At 50.0% G+C, this 24,423-nt stretch overlaps 2 protein-coding genes across 2 annotated transcripts; both read left to right on the forward strand.

Moving 5' to 3' along the window:
- Nucleotides 1–246: 246 nt before the first annotated feature.
- On the forward strand, nucleotides 247–3,032 carry Nfkbia (NFKB inhibitor alpha). Its single transcript, XM_041658829.1, has 6 exons — nucleotides 247–563; nucleotides 1,111–1,219; nucleotides 1,552–1,762; nucleotides 2,027–2,115; nucleotides 2,238–2,498; nucleotides 2,909–3,032. Exons 1-6 carry the CDS (start codon nucleotides 337–339, stop codon nucleotides 2,954–2,956), a joined length of 945 nt encoding a protein of 314 aa, XP_041514763.1. The 5' UTR covers nucleotides 247–336; the 3' UTR covers nucleotides 2,957–3,032.
- A 5,218-nt stretch (nucleotides 3,033–8,250) lies between these two features.
- Nucleotides 8,251–9,499, forward strand: LOC121452160 (keratin-associated protein 4-4-like). The gene is made up of 3 exons (XM_041658011.1): nucleotides 8,251–8,373; nucleotides 8,787–8,989; nucleotides 9,274–9,499. The coding sequence occupies exons 1-3, from the start codon at nucleotides 8,251–8,253 to the stop codon at nucleotides 9,497–9,499; spliced, it is 552 nt and encodes a 183-aa protein (XP_041513945.1).
- Nucleotides 9,500–24,423: the final 14,924 nt, after the last annotated feature.

Consider the following 24,423-nt stretch of genomic DNA (forward strand, 5'->3'; position numbering starts at 1 on the left):
TAGAGGGGAGGGGGCCTGGTCGGGAGGACTTTCCAGCCACTCAGGGCTCATCAAAAAGTTCCCCGTACATGACCCCAGTGGCTCATCCCAGGGAGTTTCTCCAATGAACCCCAGCCCTGGGTTTAGGCTTAGGCTCCACAGTCCAGGACCCAGCCAGTTCTTTTTCTAGTCTGACTGGCTGGAAATTCCCCCGCCTGACCCCGCCCCTGAGAAATCCCCTGCCAGCGTTTATAGGGCGCCGCGGCGGCGCTGGCGAGCCTACAACAGTCGGAACTCGCAGCCCAGCAGCCAGCAGCTTGCAGCCCCGCGCAGCCCCGCACGCAGCCCCGCGCAGCCATGTTTCAGCCGGTCGGCCAAGGCCAGGACTGGGCCATGGAGGGCCCGCGGGACGGCCTCAAGAAAGAGCGGCTGGTGGACGATCGCCACGACAGCGGCCTGGACTCCATGAAGGACGAGGAGTACGAGCAGATGGTGAAGGAGCTGCGCGAGATCCGCCTGCAGCCGCAGGAGGCGCAGCTGGCCGCCGAGCCCTGGAAGCAGCAGCTCACGGAGGACGGAGACTCGTAAGTGGCGGCGGGCACGGGCGAGCCGGGTTGCGCGGGAGAGAGGCCCGCGGCGCGCTCAGGGTTTTGCACGGAGGGGCCGGCGGGGCTGCGATCGCCTGGGCCTCTGCCTTCTCCGCCCCCCCCCCCCCCCCCCCCAGTTCTCCCTTCTCCCCAGCTCCCCTACCCCCCTCCCGGGCGCCTGAGACCTGGCGTAGCCGCCGATCGCAGGCCGGGGGGCGGGGCGGCAGCGGGGACGCCAAGTCCCAGCCTGGCAGAGTTTAGCGCGCAGCCGCGGGGCCGCGAAGGGGAAGTACAGGGCGTTGCGTTCCGAGCGGCCGAGGGGAGGGCGGGCCGGTCTCGCCGGCGCCCGCCCGGAGGGGGTGGTGCACGGAAAGTCCCTGGGCGCCTGCCAGGAACACTCAGCTCATAATAACCTCGCGGAAAACACCGCGGGCCGCGGCCTCCAGAAACCCCGGCCTTGCGCAATCCCCCGCAGCCCACGCCTCTCGGGGGCCCCACGCAGTGCGCTCACCGCCCCTTGGGGGCTTTCCCTGTCATCCTTCAGGTTCCTGCACTTGGCAATCATCCATGAAGAGAAGACTCTGACCATGGAAGTGATTCGGCAGGTGAAGGGAGACCTCGCCTTCCTCAACTTCCAGAACAACCTGCTGCAGGTGCGCGCTTGCCCAGCTGTGCCCTCTTTGACCTGGTGGCGGAGTTGGATGTTAGCTCAGTCGCCCCGAGTTTCTAAATTAATAGTCACTGAGCTCTTATCTGCCCTGGCCTTTTACAAAATTCAAATGAGCCAACGTCTTAGAGCTTGAGGAAAATCCCAGGGGTTTAGTTTTGGTTTTATGACCCACCTGGGGCCTCGCGTTTGCTGATGTCCTGTAGCCATCTGGGAGGAGCAGAATCCACAGCAAAGAGGTGTCTGGGGTTCAGGAAACCCAAGACGATGGGTTTGCCCCATGGCTTATCCCCTTTCTGTTTCCTCTTCCGTTTGTAGACTCCACTTCACTTGGCTGTGATCACCAACCAGCCAGGAATTGCTGAGGCACTTTTGGAAGCTGGCTGTGATCCTGAGCTCCGAGACTTTCGAGGAAATACCCCTCTACATCTTGCCTGTGAGCAGGGCTGCCTGGCCAGTGTGGGAATCCTAACGCAGACTTGCACACCCCAGCATCTCCACTCCATCCTGCAGGCCACCAACTACAACGGTAGGTCTGCCCGTCCATCCCAGGACACAGGGAAGGGAGAGGTGGGCCCACTTTAGGCTAGAGCTTCAACTCTCAACACATATAAAAAGTTCAGACAATATGGACTTTTAAAAATTCCCACTTTGGTGTCTATGTAGTGTTCAATCTGAACCTAGAACTAAGTTCTTAAAAACTGGGGATATTTGTGATTGTCCCATAAGAAGATAGGGCATGCGCTGTTGTGTGCGTTGAAACAAGTAGTTATGGTTTTCGTCTCTTCCCTAGGCCACACGTGTCTGCACCTAGCCTCCATCCACGGCTACCTGGGCATCGTGGAGCATCTGGTGTCTTTGGGTGCGGATGTCAACGCGCAGGTGAGTACATCTCCTTCCAGATGGAGCCCCTCGGGTGCCTCCTGAGCTCTTCCCAACCCGCTCTTTCTGCAAGCGTGTTTCCGGATGGCGCCCTAAACATGCCCTATGGCTTTTGGTTTCAGGAGCCCTGCAATGGCCGGACAGCCCTCCACCTTGCGGTGGACCTGCAGAATCCTGACCTGGTCTCGCTCTTGCTGAAGTGTGGCGCTGATGTCAACAGAGTCACCTACCAAGGCTACTCCCCCTATCAGCTCACCTGGGGCCGCCCGAGCACCCGGATACAGCAGCAGCTGGGCCAGCTGACCCTGGAAAACCTTCAGACACTGCCGGAGAGCGAGGATGAGGATTGCTACGACACAGAGTCCGAGTTCACGGAGGATGAGGTGAATGCTCGTTTACTGCCAGGACGGCCCAGTCTCCCTCAGCCCTCTTACGTCCCTAAAGCTAGTTTTTATTCTCGGGATCACAGCGTAATTATTTAACTTCTCAAACTCAGCTTGCAAAACCAGTATCCCAAGAGCTTGTCTCTCTGATTTGCTTTAATAGCTTATCCTTGGGGGCGGGGGTCCGGAGCTTGAACCCAGGCCTTCACACGTGGTATCAGGCACGTGTGTTCCACCATTGAGGTACACCTCCTGCAATAGCTTAGATTTTAAAGCTCCTACAGCCTGGGGGATTGATTATATTTGGGTTCAGGAGGAAAGAGACCAAGAATATGAGTTATTGCCAGAAGCAGCCCTCCTGTCTTCACAATGTCTAGGAATTTAATTCGCCTTTCCCCCTCTTGTTTCAGCTGCCCTATGACGACTGTGTGTTTGGAGGCCAGCGTCTGACGTTGTGAGTGCAAAGCATCAGAGAACACGGACTTGTATATTTGTACAAAACAAGAGCTTTATTTTTCTAAAAAGAAAGAAAAGGAAAAAAAAAAAAAAAAGAAGGGTATCCTTACCAGCACACGGTCTCACCCCGAGCATCCCCCTGCGGTGATTTCAGCCTTCGTTTTGTTGTTTCTGTGAAATTTGGGGAAACAGATCATCGGAATTCAAAGAAAATGTCTTTTGAAGTTGATGTTTGTGGGATTTGGGGAGGTGGTTTTCCAGACGCTAATGAAAGGACCACAGTTTATTTATTGTGCTTTTGATTGGACCGCCCTAGATCTAGTAGCCGACCCCAGTGTGTCCTCCCATGTGAGAACCAGGTGTTCAGTGGTGTGTGCTTACGTCACTCCGGCTGAGGTGTGTGTTACCCTCCTGTAAATGTTGTATATCGTGTATTTTGTTGGTAATTATTTTGGTACTTCTGAGATGTATATTTATTAAACAGATTTTTACAAACAGCATCGTCCTGCTCATTAGTTGGTCTGAGAGTAGCTTGTTCCTGAGGGCTGGGGGGCTGAGAGCTGGGGCTGTGGGGGGCGGGGTGCACAGCCAGCTAAGGAAGCCCAGAGCAGCTCCTCACTTTAGGCCCAGCCTCCCAGCGAAGCTTCGCAGCAACCCTGTAACCCCTGTGTGGGCGAGAGGCTCCTGCTAGGGTGACAGGAAATGCCAGCCTTGGGCTGGGGTACCAACGAGCCACCTGCTCCGTCACTGAAGGCTCTGTTGTCATTTTCTCCTCGATTTAAGCGGTTCCAGAACCCTGCTGTCACTTTAGAACTTAGTCTGCACGAGAGGAATTTGCCGAATTCATTTGTCGTAGCTGGGAAAGTTCTCAAGAGCGGGCCTGGACTCAGAAGTGCCGTCCTGACACCCAGCAGACAGACACCTCGAGACTTCTCATTTATTGACTGGGCTGTCGTAAACATTGCACAAGAGACAGTGCTGGGCATCTAGTGCTGAGGAAGAAAAAACACGCTATTGTACAACATCCTGTGTTTCACAGGGCAAGCAGGAGAGCCAGAGAACAGCTTGTGTGGGGAACACTGAGGAGAGCAAGCTGGCTCCCTGACCTAATGCAGGCTGTTAACCATAAGGTCGCGCATCTGTTTCGTCACTAACCGTAGTCTCAGGGCTAGTAAACTTGGGGGAAGTCTCTTCATCCGCACAGTGTACTGATTCTACCGAGTGATTCTGCCAAAGGTGATTTCACAATTGTCAATCACTTGTGAAATTGCATTTAGACACTTGGTAGTTAATGTTTTTGTCCTCAGAATACATCTCTTGTTTTGGGAGAAAGAAGTGAGGTGACATTATGTCAAATGCCAGAATGATAGGTAAATAAAATGAACGTGCTTCAGCTTATAGCCGAGCAGATACTGCTACTGTGCTTCCTTTTCCGGTTCTGGATCTACACATGATGTCAAAAAGGTGATCATCTTCCTCTTACCCCAACACTCTGTGTGTCTTAAATAGAAAAGCACTATTGCAAACTGAGCAAAGCTAGCCACGTCCCACTCCTGCAACCATAGTCTGTCTGGATCTAAGCACTGTGGTGGTCCCTGTGTCCCCTGCCAGGTGCCCCAGGATCTACCTCAGAGCACCTGTTCAGGTGTCCAGTGCTGACCACAGCAATGCTGATTTAGGCTCGCTCAGCTAAGTGAGAAACGTGCCTTATATTCTAATGAACAAAGGGGAGAAACTTGGTCTTAGCTTCTTAAGGCAGGTTCGCTAGCTAGCGCATGCCTTTAATCCCAGCACTTGAGAGGCTGAGGCAGGAGGATCTACATAAACAAAAGCATGTCAGTCACATAAAACCAAGGCACACCTATACAGGCTCACTTTTGTTCTGTGTGGAAGGTTGGGGAAACAACAGAACAAGAAGAAGTGGTCTACCTTTCCTTGACCTCAGACCAACTCTTACCTAGGGCCATCATTCTCTGTGGTGATGGAGGGAAGGTCCTCTTCTGAGTCACGTGAGCCCATGGAGTTAATGCCCTGCACAAATCCTGAGGGAGCTAGGCTCAGTGAAAGACTGAAGTTCATCCTCATCCCTCATCCTTGTCTCTGTTCTGTCTGCTGGTTAGATGGCTAGAGAAAAACTTAGAACAGAAATGACTTTAGTAAGTCTTCAGTTTGCTCCCAATAGGATAGTTTGGACAAAAAGCCCTCCTTCACACCCCTGATTTTCTCCTGGAAGTTTCGTTGGGACAGGGAAAGATGAAGGAGCCTGGGAAAGATGGAGCCTGGGAAAGAAGGAAATAACAGCATGCGGGGAAATAGAGCCACGTGAGCAACTTCCTCGAATTTTGATCTTCGTTCATCCTGCCTGTACCTCCTGCTGCTGCAGGACACACTGCCTTGACAGGGCAGGTGGACCGGTTTTTTCCATCCGGAAAAGTTTTTATATAAAGGAGAAAAGAAACTCCAGTCTGAGCAATCTAAGGCCTGGAAACGCTGAAGGATGGGGGTGGGGGTGGCTTACATTGAAACGTCTCATGTCCTGGAAGTGATTAAACCATGACAACCAGAACTGAGCAAGGAGGAGTGTTCTCCCCGTCTCCCGTTCCCGTCCCCGTCCCACCCCCACCCCCCCCCACCCCGTGTCCCCAAGCCCCACAACTTCACTAACCCGCCTAGGGTAATTGTTTGATGAGAAAGGTCAGGTTTCTCGAAGCTCATTCAATTCAGGAACTCAGCCAGAGAAGCATTCCCCAACCTCTGATCCCTGTACAGAAACATCCAGGTTGTTTCCACATTTTGAAGTAAGGGAACGTTACAGGAACCGAAACTTGCCGTTCTGTGTGTTTCCCTCCTGAGAAGTGGGACGGACTCTCGGTCTCATTCATGCGTTTGCATTATGAAGAATTATTCTCCAGTCCTCCCAGAGGCCCACAGATGAGCTGGCCGGGGCCTCTGTCTCAGAACCCCTTGCTCAGGAGGAGAGAGAGCCAGAGTTCCAGGCAGGGTCACCCAATGCAGAGTAGGGGGCAAGGGGATCTGGGGCTTCTGTCCCAGTTAGCTAACAACCCAGCATTGGCACCCTTTTGACGGGGGCAAGAAAGCAAGCTGGGTTCAGAGCAAAAGTGACGTCCAGTCTGGGATTAAGTCCACCATCCACAGCACGGTTCACCGTTCATTTTACGTCTGCGGGTGACGGCAGACTCCAGAGATAAGCCTGGAAGAAGTCTGCACCCCGTCTCCATTAATGCTTGCTTGCCCAGGACTTCGCAGTCAACGTGCACTTGAATTGCCTAGGCAGATTGTTGAAATTCGGGTTCTCGCCCAAGTGCTTTGAGCCTGGTATGAGGTCCCACATTTCCCGACAAGGTAATGGATCGCATCATAACGATCTGGGCCTTGGCGGTTGTGCTGGCCAGTTTTGTGTCAACTTGACACACAAGCTAGAGCCATCAGAGAGGCAGGAACCTCGACTGAGAAAATGCCTCTATAAGACCAGGCTGGAGAAAGACTGTAGGGCATTTTCTTAGTTAGTGATTGATGGCCGGCCCATTGTGGGTGGTGCCATCTCTGGACTGGTGGTCCTGGGTCCTGAAACAGTGGTCCTCAACCTTCCTAAGGCTGTGACCCTTTAATACAGTTCCTCATGTTGTGGTGAATCACCCCTAACCATAAAGTTATTTTTGTTGCTACTTCATAACTATAATTCTGCTACTGTTATGAATTATAATGTAAATATTTTTTGGAAGTAGAGGTTTGCCAAAGGAGCCATGACCCACAGGTTGGGACCATTGTTCTAGAAGAAAGCAAAGCAGAAGGAGCAAGCCAGAAAGCAGTACCTTTTCATGGCCTGCAGGTTCTTGTCGTCTTTTTTTTGTTTTGTTTTGTTTTGTTTTTTGTTTTTTTGTTTTTCGAAACAGGGTTTCTCTGTGATTTTGGAGCCTGTCCTGGAACTAGCTCTTGTAGACCAGGCTGGTCTCGAACTCACAGAGATCCGCCTGCCTCTGCCTCCCGAGTGCTGGGATTAAAGGCTTGCGCCACCACCGCCCGGCCTCTTGTCGTCTTTGAGATCCCTGTTCTGGCCTCTTTCAATGACAGACTACGATGTGGAAGTGTAAGCCAACTGAACCCTTCCCTCCCCAACTTGCTTTTGGTCATGGTGTCTCATCACAGCAGTGGTGACCCTAGCTGAGACTGTGCCACTCTGCCAGCCTACACGGCCACTACAAACCAGGGCATGCACTTCTGCACCTGCTCATACAGGACCCAACATAAGGCAGCTGAGCTGCACGCCTATATCCTAGCAAGGGGAGGAGCAGCAAGGAGCTCAAGGCCAGGCCACCCTGCAGTTTGTAGCAAGTCTGAGGCCAGGCCACTGGGGCAATCCTTCGACCTCATTTCCTGTGAGAGTTAGGATTTTTTTGTTTGTTTTGGTTTTGGTTTTTGGAGACTGGGTTCCTCTGTGTAGCTGGGGCTGTCCTGGAGCTCGTGCTGTGCCTCTAGATCGCTGGGATTAAAGGTGTGTGCCACCAGCACCAGCGTGAGTTTTAGGATTTCAAGCATGGGCTGCCATGCCCAGTAGTCTTTAATAAAATGTTCTTAAGAAGCAGGGCATGTATCTAGTGAGAGGGCTCGGTGAGCAAGCACTTACTTGCTGCAGAAGTTTAATGACCCCGATTTGATCCCCCGAACCCACACAAAGGGGGAGGGAAAGACCCAGCTCTACAAATGTGTCCTCCAGACTCCACACAGTCATCATACATGTAGGTGCCCTGCACCCCATCATGTACATACATGTAATAATAAAAATAATAATAATGATGATGATGATGATGATGATGATGATGATGATGATGTTAAGAAACAAACAACATAGTGGCTACTTTAATCCCAGCACAGGGTCTCTGTGAGTTCAAGGTCAGCCTGATCTACACAGCTAGTCTAGACCAGTGAAGGCTACATATGTGCCCCTTCCCCAACACCATACACAATAATAAATAAAGTTTAATTTAAAAACTTAACCATATTTTTATTTTGTTCCATAATGGGTTGATTTCTTTGGAGGCCACAGTAAGTAGAGTAACCCCATGGAACTCGGGCACGGGCTTACACCGTCTTTCGCCTTCCCTGACATTTTTATCTGTGAATTTTAGCGGCACTAAATAAAGGAAGTGAGGTTTTAGTCTCCTTCCAGGAGTTTCCAGTCGGGTGGTCTGACTGAGGCTCGGGTCACCCAAGGCCACCACATTAAACAATCTGGTCAGACATTAAAACCGTCACAGCACTTCACCCATCTCTAGGCATGCCCAGGGACAAGTGCAACAGACACGAGTGTGACAGAGACGAGTGTGTGACAGAGACGAGTGTGAGAAAGATGAGTGTGACAGAGATGAGTGTGACAGAGACGAGTGTGACAGAGACGAGTGTGACAGAGACGAGTGTGTGACAGAGATGAGTGTGGCAGAGATGAGTGTGACAGAGACGAGTATGACAGAGATGAGTGTGTGACAGAGATGAGTGTGACAGAGACGAGTGTGACAGAGATGAGTGTGTGACAGAGACAAGTGTGACAGAGACGAGTTTGACAGAGACGAGTGTGACAGAGATGAGTGTGACAGAGATGAGTGTGACAGAGACGAGAGTGTGACAGAGATGAGTGTGACAGAGACGAGTGTGTGACAGAGACGAGTGTGACAGAGACGAGTGTGACAGAGACGAGTGTGTGACAGAGACGAGAGTGTGACAGACACGAGTGTGACAGAGACGAGTGTGTGACAGAGATGAGTGTGACAGAGATGAGTGTGACAGAGATGAGTGTGACAGAGATGAGTGTGACAGAGACGAGTGTGTGACAGAGACGAGTGTGACAGAGACGAGTGTGACAGAGACGAGTGTGACAGAGATGAGTGTGACAGAGATGAGTGTGACAGAGATGAGTGTGACAGAGATGAGTGTGACAGAGTTGAGTGTGTGACAGAGATGAGTGTGACAGAGATGAGTGTGACAGAGACGAGTGTGACAGAGACGAGTGTGACAGAGACGTGTGTGTGACAGAGACGAGTGTGTGACAGAGATGAGTGTGTGACAGAGACGAGTGTGTGACAGAGATGAGTGTGACAGAGACGAGTGTGTGACAGAGACGAGTGTGACAGAGACGAGTGTGACAGAGACGAGTGTGACAGAGACGAGTGTGTGACAGAGACGAGAGTGTGACAGAGACGAGTGTGACAGAGACGAGTGTGTGACAGATGAGTGTGACAGAGACGAGTGTGTGACAGAGATGAGTGTGACAGAGATGAGTGTGACAGAGACGAGTGTGTGACAGAGACGAGTGTGACAGAGACGAGTGTGACAGAGACGAGTGTGACAGAGATGAGTGTGACAGAGATGAGTGTGACAGAGATGAGTGTGACAGAGATGAGTGTGACAGAGATGAGTGTGACAGAGTTGAGTGTGTGACAGAGATGAGTGTGACAGAGATGAGTGTGACAGAGATGAGTGTGACAGAGACGAGAGTGACAGAGATGAGTGTGACAGAGACGAGTGTGTGACAGAGTTGAGTGTGTGACAGAGATGAGTGTGTGACAGAGACGAGTGTGACAGGCGAGTGTGACAGAGATGAGTGTGTGACAGAGACGAGTGTGACAGGCGAGTGTGACAGGCGAGTGTGACAGAGAGGTGAGTGTGTGGCAGAGACGAGTGTGGCAGAGGGACAACAGGTGTGACAGAGACAAGTGTAACTTAGTGAAGGCCAGGGAACGATTTCTGGTCCAGAGCTGTCCTGCTTGTTTTTGGAGGTGAGGTCTCACTGTGTGACTGACAGGTCTCAGACTCACAGAGAAACACCCATCTCTGCTTCCTGAGAGCTGGGACTGAAAGCAAGTGCCGCCAGGCCCGTTTTACGTTTCTTGGTAATGTTTTCCTTTGGATGCCATTTCACTGTCACTAGGGACCTCTTCCCACAGTAGGCCCCTGCCACACAGCAAGCTCTGTGTCTGGTCAAAGCCCCTCGGGGAGACCTTTGGAAAAAGCCAAACAAACTAATTTTTAATTGTATGTACATGTGTCTGTCTGTCTCTTGCTCTGTGTGTGTTCTCTGTCTATGTCTCTGTCTCTGTGTGTGTTCTCTGTCTCTGGTCTCTAGCTCTGTGTGTGTCTGCATGTCTCTGTCTATGTCTCTGTGTGTGTCTGTCTTTGTCTCTGTCTCTGTGTATGTGTTCTCCGTCTCTGTCTCTCTCTGTCTATGTGTGACTCTGTGTCTCTGTCTGTGTGTGTGTTTGCATGCGCGCGCAACTCTGTCTTTCCGTTTCTCGCTCTCTCTCTTTCTCTCTCTCCACGTCAGGTGACCAAGGGTGGTCAGTGGTGTTGGATCCCTGCAGAGCTGGAGTTAAAGGCAATTATGAACTGCTGAGAATTGAACTCGGGGCTTCTGCAAGAGCAGCTTGGACTCTGCTGAGCCATCTCTCCGTTCCCTAAAGACCTCTCCGTCTAAGAACATTCAATTGTTGTCCCTGGTCTGAGGAGAGACCTAAGCTGTGCGTCTGCAGTCTGCATGAACAGTGGAAGTGGGGAGTTTTCTCTCTTCAGGTCTTCTTTGGGCCTAGACTAGGGAATAACTAGTCGTCCACCGTGACTAACCACGAAAGTCTCTGAGGGCCGGAGAGGAGTAGCGTTTCACCGCCAGTCAAGGGTCACGAGGGGCTCTGTGTACATGGCTGCCTACTCATGTCCCCATAACACCCTAGAGCAGCTCTGTGTGCTCAGATAACATAAAGATCCCTGGCTATCCGGGCTCTGGAGGTCTCCTGGCCTGGCTCTCTCATCAGGGCTCAGCTAGCGTCAGTGCAAACAAGCTCCCTGGGAGGACTGCTTCAGACTTCCGCTCAGGAGAAAAGCAATGTGGGTGGGCTCATAGTCATTGATCTGGAGCATGGATCAGCTCATTTCCAGCCAGCCAGGACAGCAAAGGGCTTAGCAGGGATGGACCAGCACCAGGGAGGGGAGAGGGCAGGTCTCACCGAGAACTACTGTTTGATATCACCCGAGAGGGCCTTTCCACAGCAGGGGCATTGTTGGCTTTGGGGCAAGACATAACAGCTCCACGTTGGAGTAAAGAGCAAGGTCAGGGCTTGGACCGCCACAGGTGAGAAACTCTCGCGGATGCTTCCTCGTGGAGAGTCGTGGGATCTTTGGGGAAATTCCTGGAATGAATAATCTGTGCTTTGCCTGGGCAAGAGTCTCCTGGAGTAGTAAAGTTATTGTAATGCAGATAATGGAAAAATAAGGTCATATTCACGTAGACAATGAGCTGGGGGAGAAGAAGGCAGTCGCCATTTAGCCAGCCATTGAGCCTAAAGAGCTGAGTGATAGACACGGAGAAGGGTGAAAGATGAGACATTCAGGACATGAACACATAAGCAATGTGTGTGTGTGTGTGTGTGTGTGTGTGTGTGTGTGTGTGTGTGTTTGTGTGCGCGCACGGGGAGGGGGGGCGCTGGCCTGGACAGGGAACGTGGAGTAGGGGGTCAGAAAACATGTTTCGCCTTTATTAGAATCTCACCTGCAACTCACAAGCCTTAGCTCTAATCTACCTCTCGGTCTAACCCACACAACAAAGCACACTGCAAAGTACCAGGTGATCAGCCACGGGAGAATAAGACGACCCGTGGGTGTCATTTATCAAACAATCACTGCTCCAGGCATACGAAATCATGAGAGCATCGGGGAGAAGCCGAGTTCAGAGAGAGCTTTAGTGTCTTGTCTAAGGCGAAGCCACAGGCTTGTGGCAGTGCTGGCTCCCAGCCCTGCCCCCTCCATCTCTCTTACTGGTCAGGGTGAGCCTCCCCATCCTGCCAAGGACAGTCAAAGCCGCCACTGTTAATCTAAGTAGCTGCAGCTGCTGCAGCAACCTGTGAGACCCTGCACTTCCATTGTCTAAACTCCCTTACTGAAGAAGCTGAAACACCGCCTCGCCTCGTAGGGACTGGAGAAGTGAGAGTCGGTTGTCTTGTCTCACAGGCCGTCCTTAACTCACTGCTTAACTGAGGAGGACCTTGAACTTCTGGCTCTCCTGGCTCCATTTCTTTAATGCCAGGGTGATAGCGATGAACATCCGTACCCCGTTGGTGAGGGACGGGAGATATAAGCCAGGGCTTCACACACACTGGGCAAGTGCTCTCTGCCCACGGAGCTATGCCCTCATCCCACGGACGGCGCAGCGGAAACTGCAGCCCTTAGCCGGCAAAGACTTGTTCAGGCCGCTTACATCCAAATACCGCAGGGAGATAAACAACCAAGATCCATTTCTTATAGTTGTGAAGGTTGAAGTTGAAAATCGAAGAGCTGGCAGGTTGGGTGTATGGTAGGGACCTACTCTCTGTTTATATGGCACCCCCACACACACACACACATCTCAGCATGGCGGAAGGAGAGAGCTAGCTCTCTGGGTTCTTCTTTACAAAACTTTGATCTCATGACCTAATCTTTGACCCAAAGCCCACTTCCTGATTTCATCGTTTGGGGACTTGAAGATTATCCTGGCTGGTTTTGTGTGTCAACTGGACACCAGCTAGAGTCGTCAGAGGAAGGAGCCTCAATTGAGGAAATGCCTCCATGAGATCCAGCTGTAAGGCATTGTCTTATCTAGTGACCAATGGAGGAGGGCCCAGGGCGTTGCAGGTGGTGCCATCCCTGGGCTGCTGGTCCTGGGTGCTATAAGAAAGTAGACTGAGCAAGCCAGTAAGCAGCTCCCCTCCATGGCCTCTGCATCAGCTCCTGCCTCCAGGTTCTTGACCTGCTTGAATTCCTGTCCTGACTTCCTTCAGTGATAAAAAGCAACGTGGAAGTGCAAGCCAAATAAACCAAATAAACCCTTTCTTCTCCAACTTGCTTTGTGGTCATGTGTTTCATCGTAGCAACAGACACCCTAAGTTAGTCAGGGGGCATAAGTGTCTAACCCATTGCAGCGGCTGTGGGTGCAGCCCTGATGCATTAGACTTTAGTGTGAGGGAAGCCTATGGGCTGCAGCTAAAAGGGGCTCCAGCGCAGCTCTGCACCCCGCTCAGGGACTACCACAGAGCAGTGTGTGTGTGTGTGCGTGTGTGTATGTGTGTGTGTGTGTGTACATGTGCGCCCGTGTGCTTGAGAGCACATGTATACGCGTATGTTTTAACTTCTACAACGTTATGGATGAACCCAGAACCCTGTGTATGCTAGACAAGCCCTGTACCTCTGAGCTACACCTCCACCTCCACCTCTACCTTCCATGGGACTTTTGAAAGCAGGAACTCGGCAGCGGGGAGAAAAGTCAGCTGCTCAGAGCCTCAGGCAACCCTAGTGAGGTCATCTGTGATTAAGTTTCGACCCTGTTTCCACAGACCCACCAGAGTGGGATGAGGCACCTCAAACACACGCCTGGCTGCCATGACTGAGTGGCCTCCGGGGTGACAACTGACCCCTGGGAGATTCATCCGGACCTTGCTCAAGCACTTGTGACCTAGTGTCACCTCAGTCACCCTGATTCCCTGCTGTCAGAGTTACTGGGAAGCCCAAGTATCACTCACTGTGACAATAAAACTCTGGTAAAGGACTGACACACAGTGGATGTTCAGCAAACAATTGCTTCTGCTGTGAGGGCTCTCGATGCCCTGACGAGCATCTGACGGTCGTTTCTCAAGCCAGTGTTCCTTCCTCTACTCTTAACTGCCCGAGACCAGAGGAACCGGATCCCCAGGATGCTTTGGGGCTTCTAGTCCTCCCTCTTGACTCACGATGGCCCTATTCCAACAGAAGGTGGAAAGGGGCGTCTTTGCCCATATTTCTCAGCTTCTCGATGCCTCTACCTAACCCAGAAGCCCACAGGAGTGGCTACGAGGCTGACGGGAGGTAGGAAACTGAGGGTCTTACTGGGCCCATGTCAGGGAAACTTCTGACCTCTGAGAGGCCCCCAAAACAGCCTTTGCTCCTGTCGTCGGTACTGGACCAGGCCACAGGTCATTAGGACATTGGTGTCCTTGGAACATCCCACTGAGTGATGGACACACTTTGCTGGGGTAGTTACTAGCGCCTCCAGGGTGGTGGGTGATGCCCACTATTATGACAGCTATTAGGAAGACTCATAGACCCTGTTCCCTCCCCTTTGTAATGCAGAAAGGGAACTTTTCTCCTTTAAGAATTTTTTTTAATTCATAATTTGTGTGTCTTTCTGAACCTATATGCGACAAGAGTGCAAGTGCCCTTGGGGACAAAGATAGCATCACACTGGTCAGTGGTGGCGCACACCTTTAATCCCAGCACTCATGAGGCAGAGACACGCAAATCTCTGAGTTTGAGGCCAGCCTGGTCTACGGAATGAGTTCCAGGACAGCCAGGGATATGCACAGAGAAACCCTGGCTCAAAACAAACAAACAAAAAGCTAGCATCAGATCTCCTGGCACTGGAGGGTGCAGGCAGTTGTGAGCTACCGGAAGCAGATACTGGACTCTAAACTCTGGTCCTTCCGGAGAACAATAAACATTTAAGGGCTGAGCCAACTCCTCAGTCCGGGAAAGGGGATTTTATTATGGAGGCCTTCCTTTCCTTCTCCCACTGTGGGAGAGGCAGAGAGAGAGAGTTCATCCCTGTTACGGCACTAAAGGTGTATGAGGGCTGAGGGGTAAGGACATTTGTAAGCTATAAACACACCCTCGGTGAGCAATATGAAAGGGAAAAGAGTGTTGCCAAGTAATTCGCACAATCTACCCCTATCTGACACACTAATGATCCACTACCCATACACAGGCCATAGCAAAAGAAACTACTTGTGGGTCATTTAGGGAGATAGGAGATTTGTAGGAAGAATTCCAGGGAGCCCTAAGAATCTCCAAACAGTTTGGAGAACTGGAGGGAAGGTAAGTTTTCAGTGTGGCTGGCACCAGTCCCTCAAAGCTGGCCTTGCTGACCCTGTGTCTCCATGGATTCCACACAACCCATCGATTCAAGGTTCCAGGAAATAGCTGGAGTTGCTCAGGTCGGGCCACGTAAGAAGGCTGGGCCAGGACAGTGAGCGGCTGGCATTTCTTCAAGTTAACACAGCCTTCAAACACAGAAAACGGTAGACGATAGATTTAACTGGCAGATGTCTTAAAATTTCAAGAATAGCTGTCTTTGAGTAGTTGCGTTCTAGTTTTGTTGCTGTTGTTGTTTTCATTAGAGAAAGCTTGGTCTGCCCACCCCTGTGGACAGAACACTAAAATAACCCCCTTTCCCACTTAAGCTATGAGCTCATGAGCAATTTTGTTTCCTTTATACTTGGCACCTGCCTCCCTCCCCAGTCTCAAACCGCCCAACCAGCCAGAATAGCATCAAAGTCAACCCCAAATATTTTACCACTTAGCCCAGAAGCTAAGGGTTACACAAGTGTATTTTTTTTTTTTTTTTTTTGGTTTTTCGAGACAGGGTTTCTCTGTGGTTTTGGAGCCTGTCCTGGAACTAGCTCTTGTAGACCAGGCTGGTCTCGAACTCACAGAGATCCGCCTGCCTCTGCCTCCCGAGTGCTGGGATTAAAGGCGTGCGCCACCACCGCCCGGCCCACAAGTGTATTTTAAACTGGTCTTCGTTTTCTGAAACATAGTTTCAAGTAGGTCAGGCCTCAGACTAGAGGTTGCAGCTGAGGTGGCCTTGAACACGTGGTTATCCTGCCTCTCTATCCCAAAGGCTGGGATTGTAGGTGTGAGACACAAAGCCTGGTTGTTTGTTTTCTTGTTTATCTGAGACTGTCTGAAGCCCAGAAGAGTCTCTAACTCCTAATATAACTGAGGATGACCTTGAACTTCTTGCTTCTCCTGCCTCTGCCTCTCAAGTGCTGGATGGTAAGAAGCCAGCACAGCTGCCCCTAAGAATCATATCAACGTTTGCTGGGGAGGAGGGAGAGAGAATACCTGGAGACTGAACCCAGGGCTTTAAACATACTCAGCACATACCACCCCTCAGTTACATCCTCATGCATAATAGAATTTTTATACCAATTAAAAAAACAAAGAGATATAACTCTATTCATGGCTTCCCCATCTATAAAAATAATGAAGCTCCCCTCACTTTTAGTCTTTAATTTTAATTTTAGATTTATTTTTATTTTATGTGAGTGGGTGTTTCACCTGGGCATATATCTGTGTACCACATGCATGTCTGATGCTCTGGGGGGGCGGGGGGGCAAAGAGGACATTGGATCCCCTAGAACTGGAGCTACAGACAGTTGTGAGCCACCATGTGGATGTTGGGAATTGTACCGGGGTCCTCCTAAAGAACAGCAAGTGCTCTTAACCACTGAGCCATCTCTCCAGCCCCTGTCCTTATTTTATTAGGATGGGTCTATCTATGCAGTCCAATGTGATCCTGAATCCAAGGACCTCTTGCCTCTGCTGCGTGAATTTTTAGATGATAAGATCTGCTAAGATTTGTTCTCGGTAACAACAGCACACAGTTGAGCATGACCTACAAACCCGGTCCTTCGGAAAAGGAGAGCGAAAGACATACAGAACAAGACCTAAGTCTTTGTGGGTGTTGCTTGCATCAAAGGAACCTGGCCCTTGAGTGATGACCTCAGGAAGGATGTTAGCAGCGGCAATAGTGAATCAGGAGGGTTAAAAGGACTTCAGGAGTCCACTACTCCCGCCCCCACGCAGCTCTGATCCCAGAGGATGCCTTGCCTGTGTTCTTCCTGCAGAAGAGAGTCCTCTGTGTCCTGCTGCTCAGCAGGAGAGTGCAACCGTGCTGCCAAAATGCTCCTGGATGACAAGACGGTAACAGATGAGCCCATCCTCGGTCCAGCCCTTACAACCCTATACCTCCATCCCCAAACATTCCCAATATTCCCTCCCAGGGAGAGGATTCAGACAGATCTAATTATATTCCAAGAACTAGGGCATACCTAACTCCTAAAATCTCTGTACTAAACCCTGGCTACATCTAGACACTTCAAGGGCAATGACCAGAAGGAAGAGCAGCCTTGGAAGCTGGACAGACAGCCCAATGGGTGACTTTCTCAAAATGGGCCTGTGCTTGCACGTGCTTGGCTGGAGAAAAACATTCAGAGCAGAACTGATCAGAGAGTGATTCAGGGCTGGACTGTGCCCACTGTGTAGAAGTCGGGTGGCCTGGACAGCAATCCACAGCGGCGGGTCCTGTGGGGCACAGCATCCCAGGCTCTACCTGGCCAGGCCTGTTGCAGAGCTGTGGCCAATCAGAAGCTCTGTCCGTGCCTTCCTGCCCAGCGGCAGTGTGGGTCTTCAGGTTCTGAGGTTCAATGGTACAAACCCACCTGCCCCCCCCTAACTCAAGGGACTGTCGCACCACGGGAAGGAGGCCAAGAAAGGGAGTGTTTGAATGATTCCTCCACGGACCAGACCACACGACCCAAGGTTTCTACAGACAGAGGACAGCAGTGGCCCCCCCAGGGAGGGTCAGTGGCTGCCCCGAACCAAGTTCCCGCAGTGAGATGCAGAGCCAATCAAACTAGACCCAAACTCTTACCAGGCTCTGGACAGAAAGAAAGGAACGGGACCTCCCGTGAGGGGAAAACAACAGCACAGCAAGGCGGTCCCGTGGAGCCTCTCATGGAGGTCACAGGCTTCTCAGTCAGATTACAGAGGAATGGCTTGTGGCAGAAGCCATGGACGTCTAGATTTGACCTGTGCACAGCAAGAAGCATGCTGGCTTTTTTTTTTTAAGACGTATTTTTATTGTTTTAAATTCTTGTTTTATAAGTCTGCGTCAGGTACGTGCACGCGGCTGAAGGTCAGGCTCCCTGGAGTCAGAGCCTCATGCAGTTGTGAGCCAACCAGTCTGGGAGCTGGGCCTGAGGCTTCTGCGTGAGCAGCAGAAGCTCTTAGCTACTGAGCCATCTCCCTGACCCAGGACAGAGCTTGTGCTTATTTTGTTGTTGGAGAGTATCACTAACCAGCCTGCCTGGCCTTGAACCCAAGACCTTCCTGCCTTGGCCTTCTGAGCACTCGGCTCTTGAACAGTAAATAACTGGATTAAAAAAAAAAAAAAAAAAAAAAAAAAAAAGGTGTTATCAGGGCTGGAGAGAGGGCTCAGTGGTTCCGAGTATATATTGCTCTTGCTGAAGGCCTGAGTTTGGTTCCTGTCACCCATCAGGCAGCTCATGATTGACTATAACTCCATCTGGGCCTCTGGCCTTTACAGGCACTGGCATACAAGTTCATATAGTCCCACCCTCACGTGAAAAGTAAAATAAATCTTAAGAGAAAAAAAATGTCACCAAGGCGGTGGTGGTACACCCCTTAATCCCATCACTCTGGAGGCAGAGGCAGATGGATTTCTGTGAGTTCGAGGCTACCTTGGTCTACAAATTGAGTTCAAGGACAGCCACAACTGTTAGACAGAGAAACCACGTCTCAAGAAACAAAAAGAAGAAGAAGGAAGAGGAGGAGGAGGAGGAGGAGGAAGGAAGAAAGGAAGGAAGGGAAAGAAAGAAAGAAAGAAAGAAAGAAAGAAAGAAAGTCAGTCAGGGATGCTTGAGGGAGTTAAGGGTGCAGAGGAAGTTTAGGGAAGCTGCTGCAATCCACAAGAGAGAAAGTTCATGGGGGTGAAACACAAAACTCAACGAAGAGCAAATTGCAGTATCAACTTTTGTCGCTAAGTGGTAGATTCCAGCCTGGGGCTCACCTCACGGGCAGTAACCAGAACCAGCTAATTGCAGCACCGAGGAATTTAATGGCAGTCCATAGGGGTGGAGCCCTCCTAAGATGGACAAGAGAGACAGAGCTTGGAAGAGCTCAGGGGGCCAGAGGCGATCGTGGCCAGGATACCCATAGGGCAGCCATGCCCACTGCACCTGCTTTTGGAGATGACCTTTAGCCACAGTGTCCTCGGCTCACTCACCCTAGGTGTCCAGTTGGTCTGTAGACACCACATTCCAGTTCCTACCAGCTGGGGTAAGAGTCAGGAGAGGCGGGGACTTGACCTCTTCCGCTGTCCTGGAGGCAAATGGTAAGAGATGATCTCCCCCAAGGAGGCCAGGTGCTCTTGGCATTGGGTCATGGGCACTCTACTATGGCAGCCAGCCTCAACCTGGCTTGTTTCTGTCCCAAAGGCCACTGTACCCTTCCAACCTTCCCCTTTGCCCCCGGGCTCAGCTGGGGCTGGCAGACTCTTAGACCTGCAGATTCTCTGGCCTCCCTTCATGGTTCTTCAACACCCCTCCAGAAACCCACTATGTTTATACATCTCAACCTCCCGGAAATATCGTATTTGCAAAGGGAAGTGTCCCCTTTAGTAACTCAAGCTCCTTCCCCTCCCTCCCGGCTCTGCCTTTGGAGAGCAACCTTCCAGGCCATCCAGCTAGTTATTTAGGATACATGCTCAGGGCATGGGCCTGGCTTTTGGCAGTTGTTGGTTTTGTTTTTATGATACCCTAGGCACCATTCTGGGTCAACGTTTTTCTTCCTGCTGTATCGTTCTGGCAGTTGGCACACTGTGTTGTGACTACTTACCACCCCTTTGGTACCCGATTGGGGCAAAGTTTGTGCCTTTGACTCTCAGTGTTCCCAGTGAGGTGCTTGAAAATGGTTTTTAATAAATATGCTTGTAGTGGTTGTGGTGGCAGATGCCTTTAATCCAAGTACTCGGGAGGTCAAGGCCAGTGGATCTCTCTGAGTTCGAGGCTACGTCCCACTTTACATAACAAGTTCTAGGCCAGTCAAGGCTTCATACTGAAAACTCATCTCAAAAAAAAAGGGAGGGGGCTGAAGAAATGGTTCAGCAGCTAGGGGCACTTGCTGCTCTTGCAGAGGTCCAGTTCTCAGTACCCATATGGCAGCTAACAACGCCCATAACTCCAGTCCTAGGGGATTTGACACAGCCTTCTGGACTCTGTGGGCACACGTGATGTACATATATGCAGGCAAAACATTCATGCAAATAAAAGTAAATATTAAAAAATTAAAAAACAATAAATAAATAGACATTGAGCCTAAGAATTTCTTTTACTTTTCAATATTTCTATTGAAACTGTCATGTTTGTGTGAAGTCCCAGCAGCCACCTCCTTTCCTTCCCGTTGGCTCCACAACCACCATGTCTACTTTTCTCTTGGCTCTTCATTGAAAATCCACATACACGGGGCTGGAGAATTGGCTTGGCCGTTAAGAGCTCTCATTGCTCTTGCAAAGGACCCAGGTTCGATTATCAGCACCCCCATGGAGGCTCATCACTCTCTAACACACCAAGCACACATGTGGTGCACAAACATACATGCAGGCCAAGTTCTCATACGCACAAAATAAAGTAAATCTAAAAAGAAATTTAAAAAAGAAAATAAAAGCCATATGCCAGATCCCCTTTCCTTTTCTGGGCTGCCTATCCAAGACTCTCGGCTCTGCTCAACACTGGGGGAAAGTTTGAAAAATACAAATAAAGCGAGAATAAAACAGCCATTATCCGTCATCGCTAGTACACAGCCAAGTCCCTGGGATCAGAAAGGCTCTCTGCTGTCACTCACACATTTTTTTTCCTTATAGTTTACATCCCTTTCATTGTAAAGGCATTTTCTTGAATAAAATATCCTCCACAGTAGAGAAAACTGGACTGAACTTTCTGTGGCTTTGGAGCCTGTCCTGGAACTCACTCTATAGACCAGGCTGGCCTCAAACTCACAGAGATCCGGCTGCCCCTCCCTCCTGAGTACTGGGATTAAAGGTGTGCGCCACCGCCGCCTGGCGGACTGAACTTTCTTTAACAAATGGAAAACTCATCATGGCATCCGGGTGTTCTCAGCATGGCTGCAGTAAGTGACTGTTTTCCTCATCTTGGGTAGTGTCTTTTTCATGAAGTTGGACATATATAATTTTGTAACCCCTTAAAAATCTTTTTATTATCTAATCTGTATGGGAAATAGAAAAAGACAAGATCTCCTTAGTAAATTGGGAGTGTGGGGACCATGGGAGAGGGCAGAATGGGAGGGGGAGGAAGGGAAGAAAGTGGAGAAAAAGATACAGCTCAATAAAAACAATTTTTTAAAAAAGAGGAAAAGATTTTTTATTTACGTATGTGTGCACGCATGCTCGTGTGCACACACGCAATCACACCTACCTGTCTGTGTATTTGCCACATGCAAGAAGGTGTTGGAAGAGACCAAAAGAGGGCTTTGGAGCCCTTGGAAACCGAGTCACAGGCAGTTGGGAACCCCCTGATGTGGGTACCAGACAGAACCTGAGTTCTCTGCAAGAGCAGCCAGTGCTCTCAGCTGCTGAGCCATCTCTTCAGCCCTGTATTACAGGTGACTTAACATAAGCAGTTACTTTATGATAAACTTTATTTAAAGTTAGTTTTAATGACCCTGATGAAATTTACCTGATTAGTTCTCTAGTATTAGATACTTTGTTTATTTCTACTTTGTAGAGTCAGAAACGAATATCGGGCTGAACACTGTGGTCCATTCCTTCCTGTAATTCCAGCCCTGGGGAACAAAGGTAGAAGGACTGTCAGGAGTTTGAGACCAGCTTGATCTAGAATTTGAAATTTGCTTCAAAAGCTGTCTGTGCTCTTGGGTCCTCTTAAGTGGCTTGACCTTCAAGAAAGGAACTTCAAATAAGCCTGGTGTAGAGGTGTGCACCTTTAATCCCAGCGCTTGGGAGGCAGAGGCAGGTGGAGAGCTGATTTGAGCAGCCAGTCTGATCTACAGAGTGAGTTCCAGAATGGCCAGGGCTGCACAAAGAAACCCTGTCTCAAAAACAAACAAACAGCCAGGCAGTGGTGCATGCCTTTAATACCAGCACTTGGGAGGCAGAGGCAAGCGGATCTCTGTGAGTTCAAGGCCAGCCTGGTCTACAGAGTGAGTTCTAGCACAGGCTCCAAAGCTACAGAGGAAAAAAAAAAACATAAAGAAAGAAAGGAGTTCCAAATAAAAGGCTTGCAGGGACTAGAGAGACGGCTCAGACAAAGTGCCTGCTATACAAGCAAGAAGACCCAAGTTCAGATCCCAGGACCACATACAAGCTGGTCAAGCCAGCTCACATCTGTAACCCTGGTGAGTGTAAGCAGAGACAGGTGTACCACCATGATGGTGCCTGTGTCTCTTTTCTGAGAGGCATTCAAGCTAGGTATGGCATCACATGCCTGCCGTCCCAGCACTGGAGAGCCAGGAGCAAAAAGAGGCAGAGTCCAAGGCCAGCAAGAGCCACACAGTGAGGTTCTATCTAAACAACCACGAAAACCAAACAGGCTTGGTGGCACATGCCTTTAATCCGGGCAGGCAGGACGTAGAGATGGGAACACTGTTGTAAATTCAAGGCCAGCATGGGTTATATAGAAAGTTCCACATCAGTCAGTATTGACCTTATACCAAAGGAATATGAGCAAGCCATCAATGTAAAAAGGGCAACTCTGGATGAATTGTTTCTCCTGAATCAATTAATTAACCTTTAAATTTTATTAATATCAGTAAATGTTTACTGTGTGGCAATGTTATTTGCAGCAGGTATACCTGGAGTTTTGCTGGAGAGGAGGCGTGTACACAGCTCCTTAAACTGATCACACCTTCCGAAGGCTCCTGTGTGTCCTGTGTCCGTTCTTATGCTTTTTCAGCCATCTCTTACATGATGCCCTTTTCTTTCTTTTCTTTTTTTCACAAAGAGAAGAAGTGTTGGCCATGCCACACCCTGTCCTCAGCCAAGTCGAGTGGAGACCCACCAAGCCTTGTTTAGAGACAGGTGCTGGGTGGGTGGCCAGGCTCGCTCATCAGCAAGCACGCACTTCCCTGCCCCTGGGCCAGAGGTACACAGAACAAACCTTGTCCTCTCACAAAGTCAAAATTGTGACATCAAGTGTGCCCTCAAATATTTGTGCTGGAGAAGGCCATGCTGCTAATGGGTCTCCTGGGATAATAAGGAAGCTGTGGTGGATTATAAACCTTTAGCTTGCTGTCCAAGCGGACATTTTGCCTGGAGTTCATGCCCTTTCATAGGTTCCTGAAGTGCCTACACCAGTCTTGGTCAAAGGGATGGCTTTAAGGCCTGGTATGATAAGCACCAGGCCTTCAGGAAGTCTGACAAGCTAGCTACTGTGTGGAGACACTCTAGAACGAAACAGTTCTCGGGGAAGGACAGAGGTGCCTGGTTGAGTGACCCACTGAACACAGCCACCAGAGTAGCAACAGGAGTGGCAGAAGAATCCTTCCTGCCCACCCCCAGGATCCTGAGGAAGAATACATGAATGTTGTGGCAAGCTTCACAAGTTGGAAGCCGTCTGTTACACAGCCATGGACAAAGGGAACAAAGGCATGCACACAACATACATACCATAGCGTGGGAAAATACAAAGAAAACATACACAGTGAATAAATCAAGCCTGTGCCTGTAGAGCAACCAGAATAGAAGCCATTTTAAAAGTATGGACTGGGGAGGCAGAGGCAGGAGGATCTCTGTGAGTTCAAGGCCAGCCTGGTCTGCAAAACAAGTTCCAAGATAGTCAGGGCAGTTACACAGAGAAACCCTGTCTTGAAAAACCAAAAAGAAAGCATGATGGCTCCTGTATGTAGTTGAAGCAGTTGAGATGTTAAGGCAGGAGGATTATAGTGAGTTCAAGGATGCATAGGTCACATAAGAAGACCCTGACTCAGGCTTGGGGGACACAAAAACAAAATTATAAAAAGTATTGTCTGGGGCAGACTTGACGGTTCATTGGGTAAACTGTTTGCCATGAGGGCCTGTCCACCTGAGTTCAGTCTCTGGAAGATAGAGGGAGAAAACCACCTCTACAAAGTTAACTTCTAATCTCCTCATGTGTGCCACAGCCTGTCCTTACACATTCCATAATAATAAAGTATAAGCTTTTGTTTATTTATTTTTAGTTTTATGTATGTACTCCTGGCTGGCCTAGAACTTCCTATGTAGATCAGGCTGGCCTTGAACTCACAGAGATGATTCACCTGCCACGTGCCATCACACACAGCATAAATCTTTTTAAGAACATAAAGTTAATATGCTCGACAGGTTACTTCTTGTGACATTTGTTTTTGTTTTTCGGACAGGCTCTCTTTCCGTTCAGGCTGGCCTGAGTAAGCTGTGGGGGACCTGGGATTCCCAATCTTTCTGCTGCTTCCAGCTCCGAGCACTGTGGTTTCTGCATCAGCTCCATTGGGCTCTCTTAGGTACAGATTTTCAGAGAGCTGTGAGTGAGCCCAGCGACACTGCTGTTTCAGCGCTGGGGCCTGATCAGCACAGAGAGAGCTTGATTTCAGGATGCTCTTCAGCGACAGCGTGAGTTCCAGATCCGCCTGGGCCACGTAGGACCCTGTCTCACCAGAACTAATCAACACAGGTGTCAGGGTGTCGTTTCGTAAAACTCGGGTATGAATGGGGTCTGAGGGTGCGCGCCTGTAATGCCAGCACTCAGGAAGTGGAGGCAGGAAGGTCAGGGTCAAGAGGTGGAGACCAGTGTGAACTACGTGAGACTCTGTCTCCAAAAAAAAAAAAAAA

This window comes from Microtus oregoni, unplaced genomic scaffold (assembly GCF_018167655.1).
Source record: "Microtus oregoni isolate MIOR12 unplaced genomic scaffold, Mior012 000009F_ref0000495, whole genome shotgun sequence".
NCBI lineage: Eukaryota > Metazoa > Chordata > Mammalia > Rodentia > Cricetidae > Microtus > Microtus oregoni.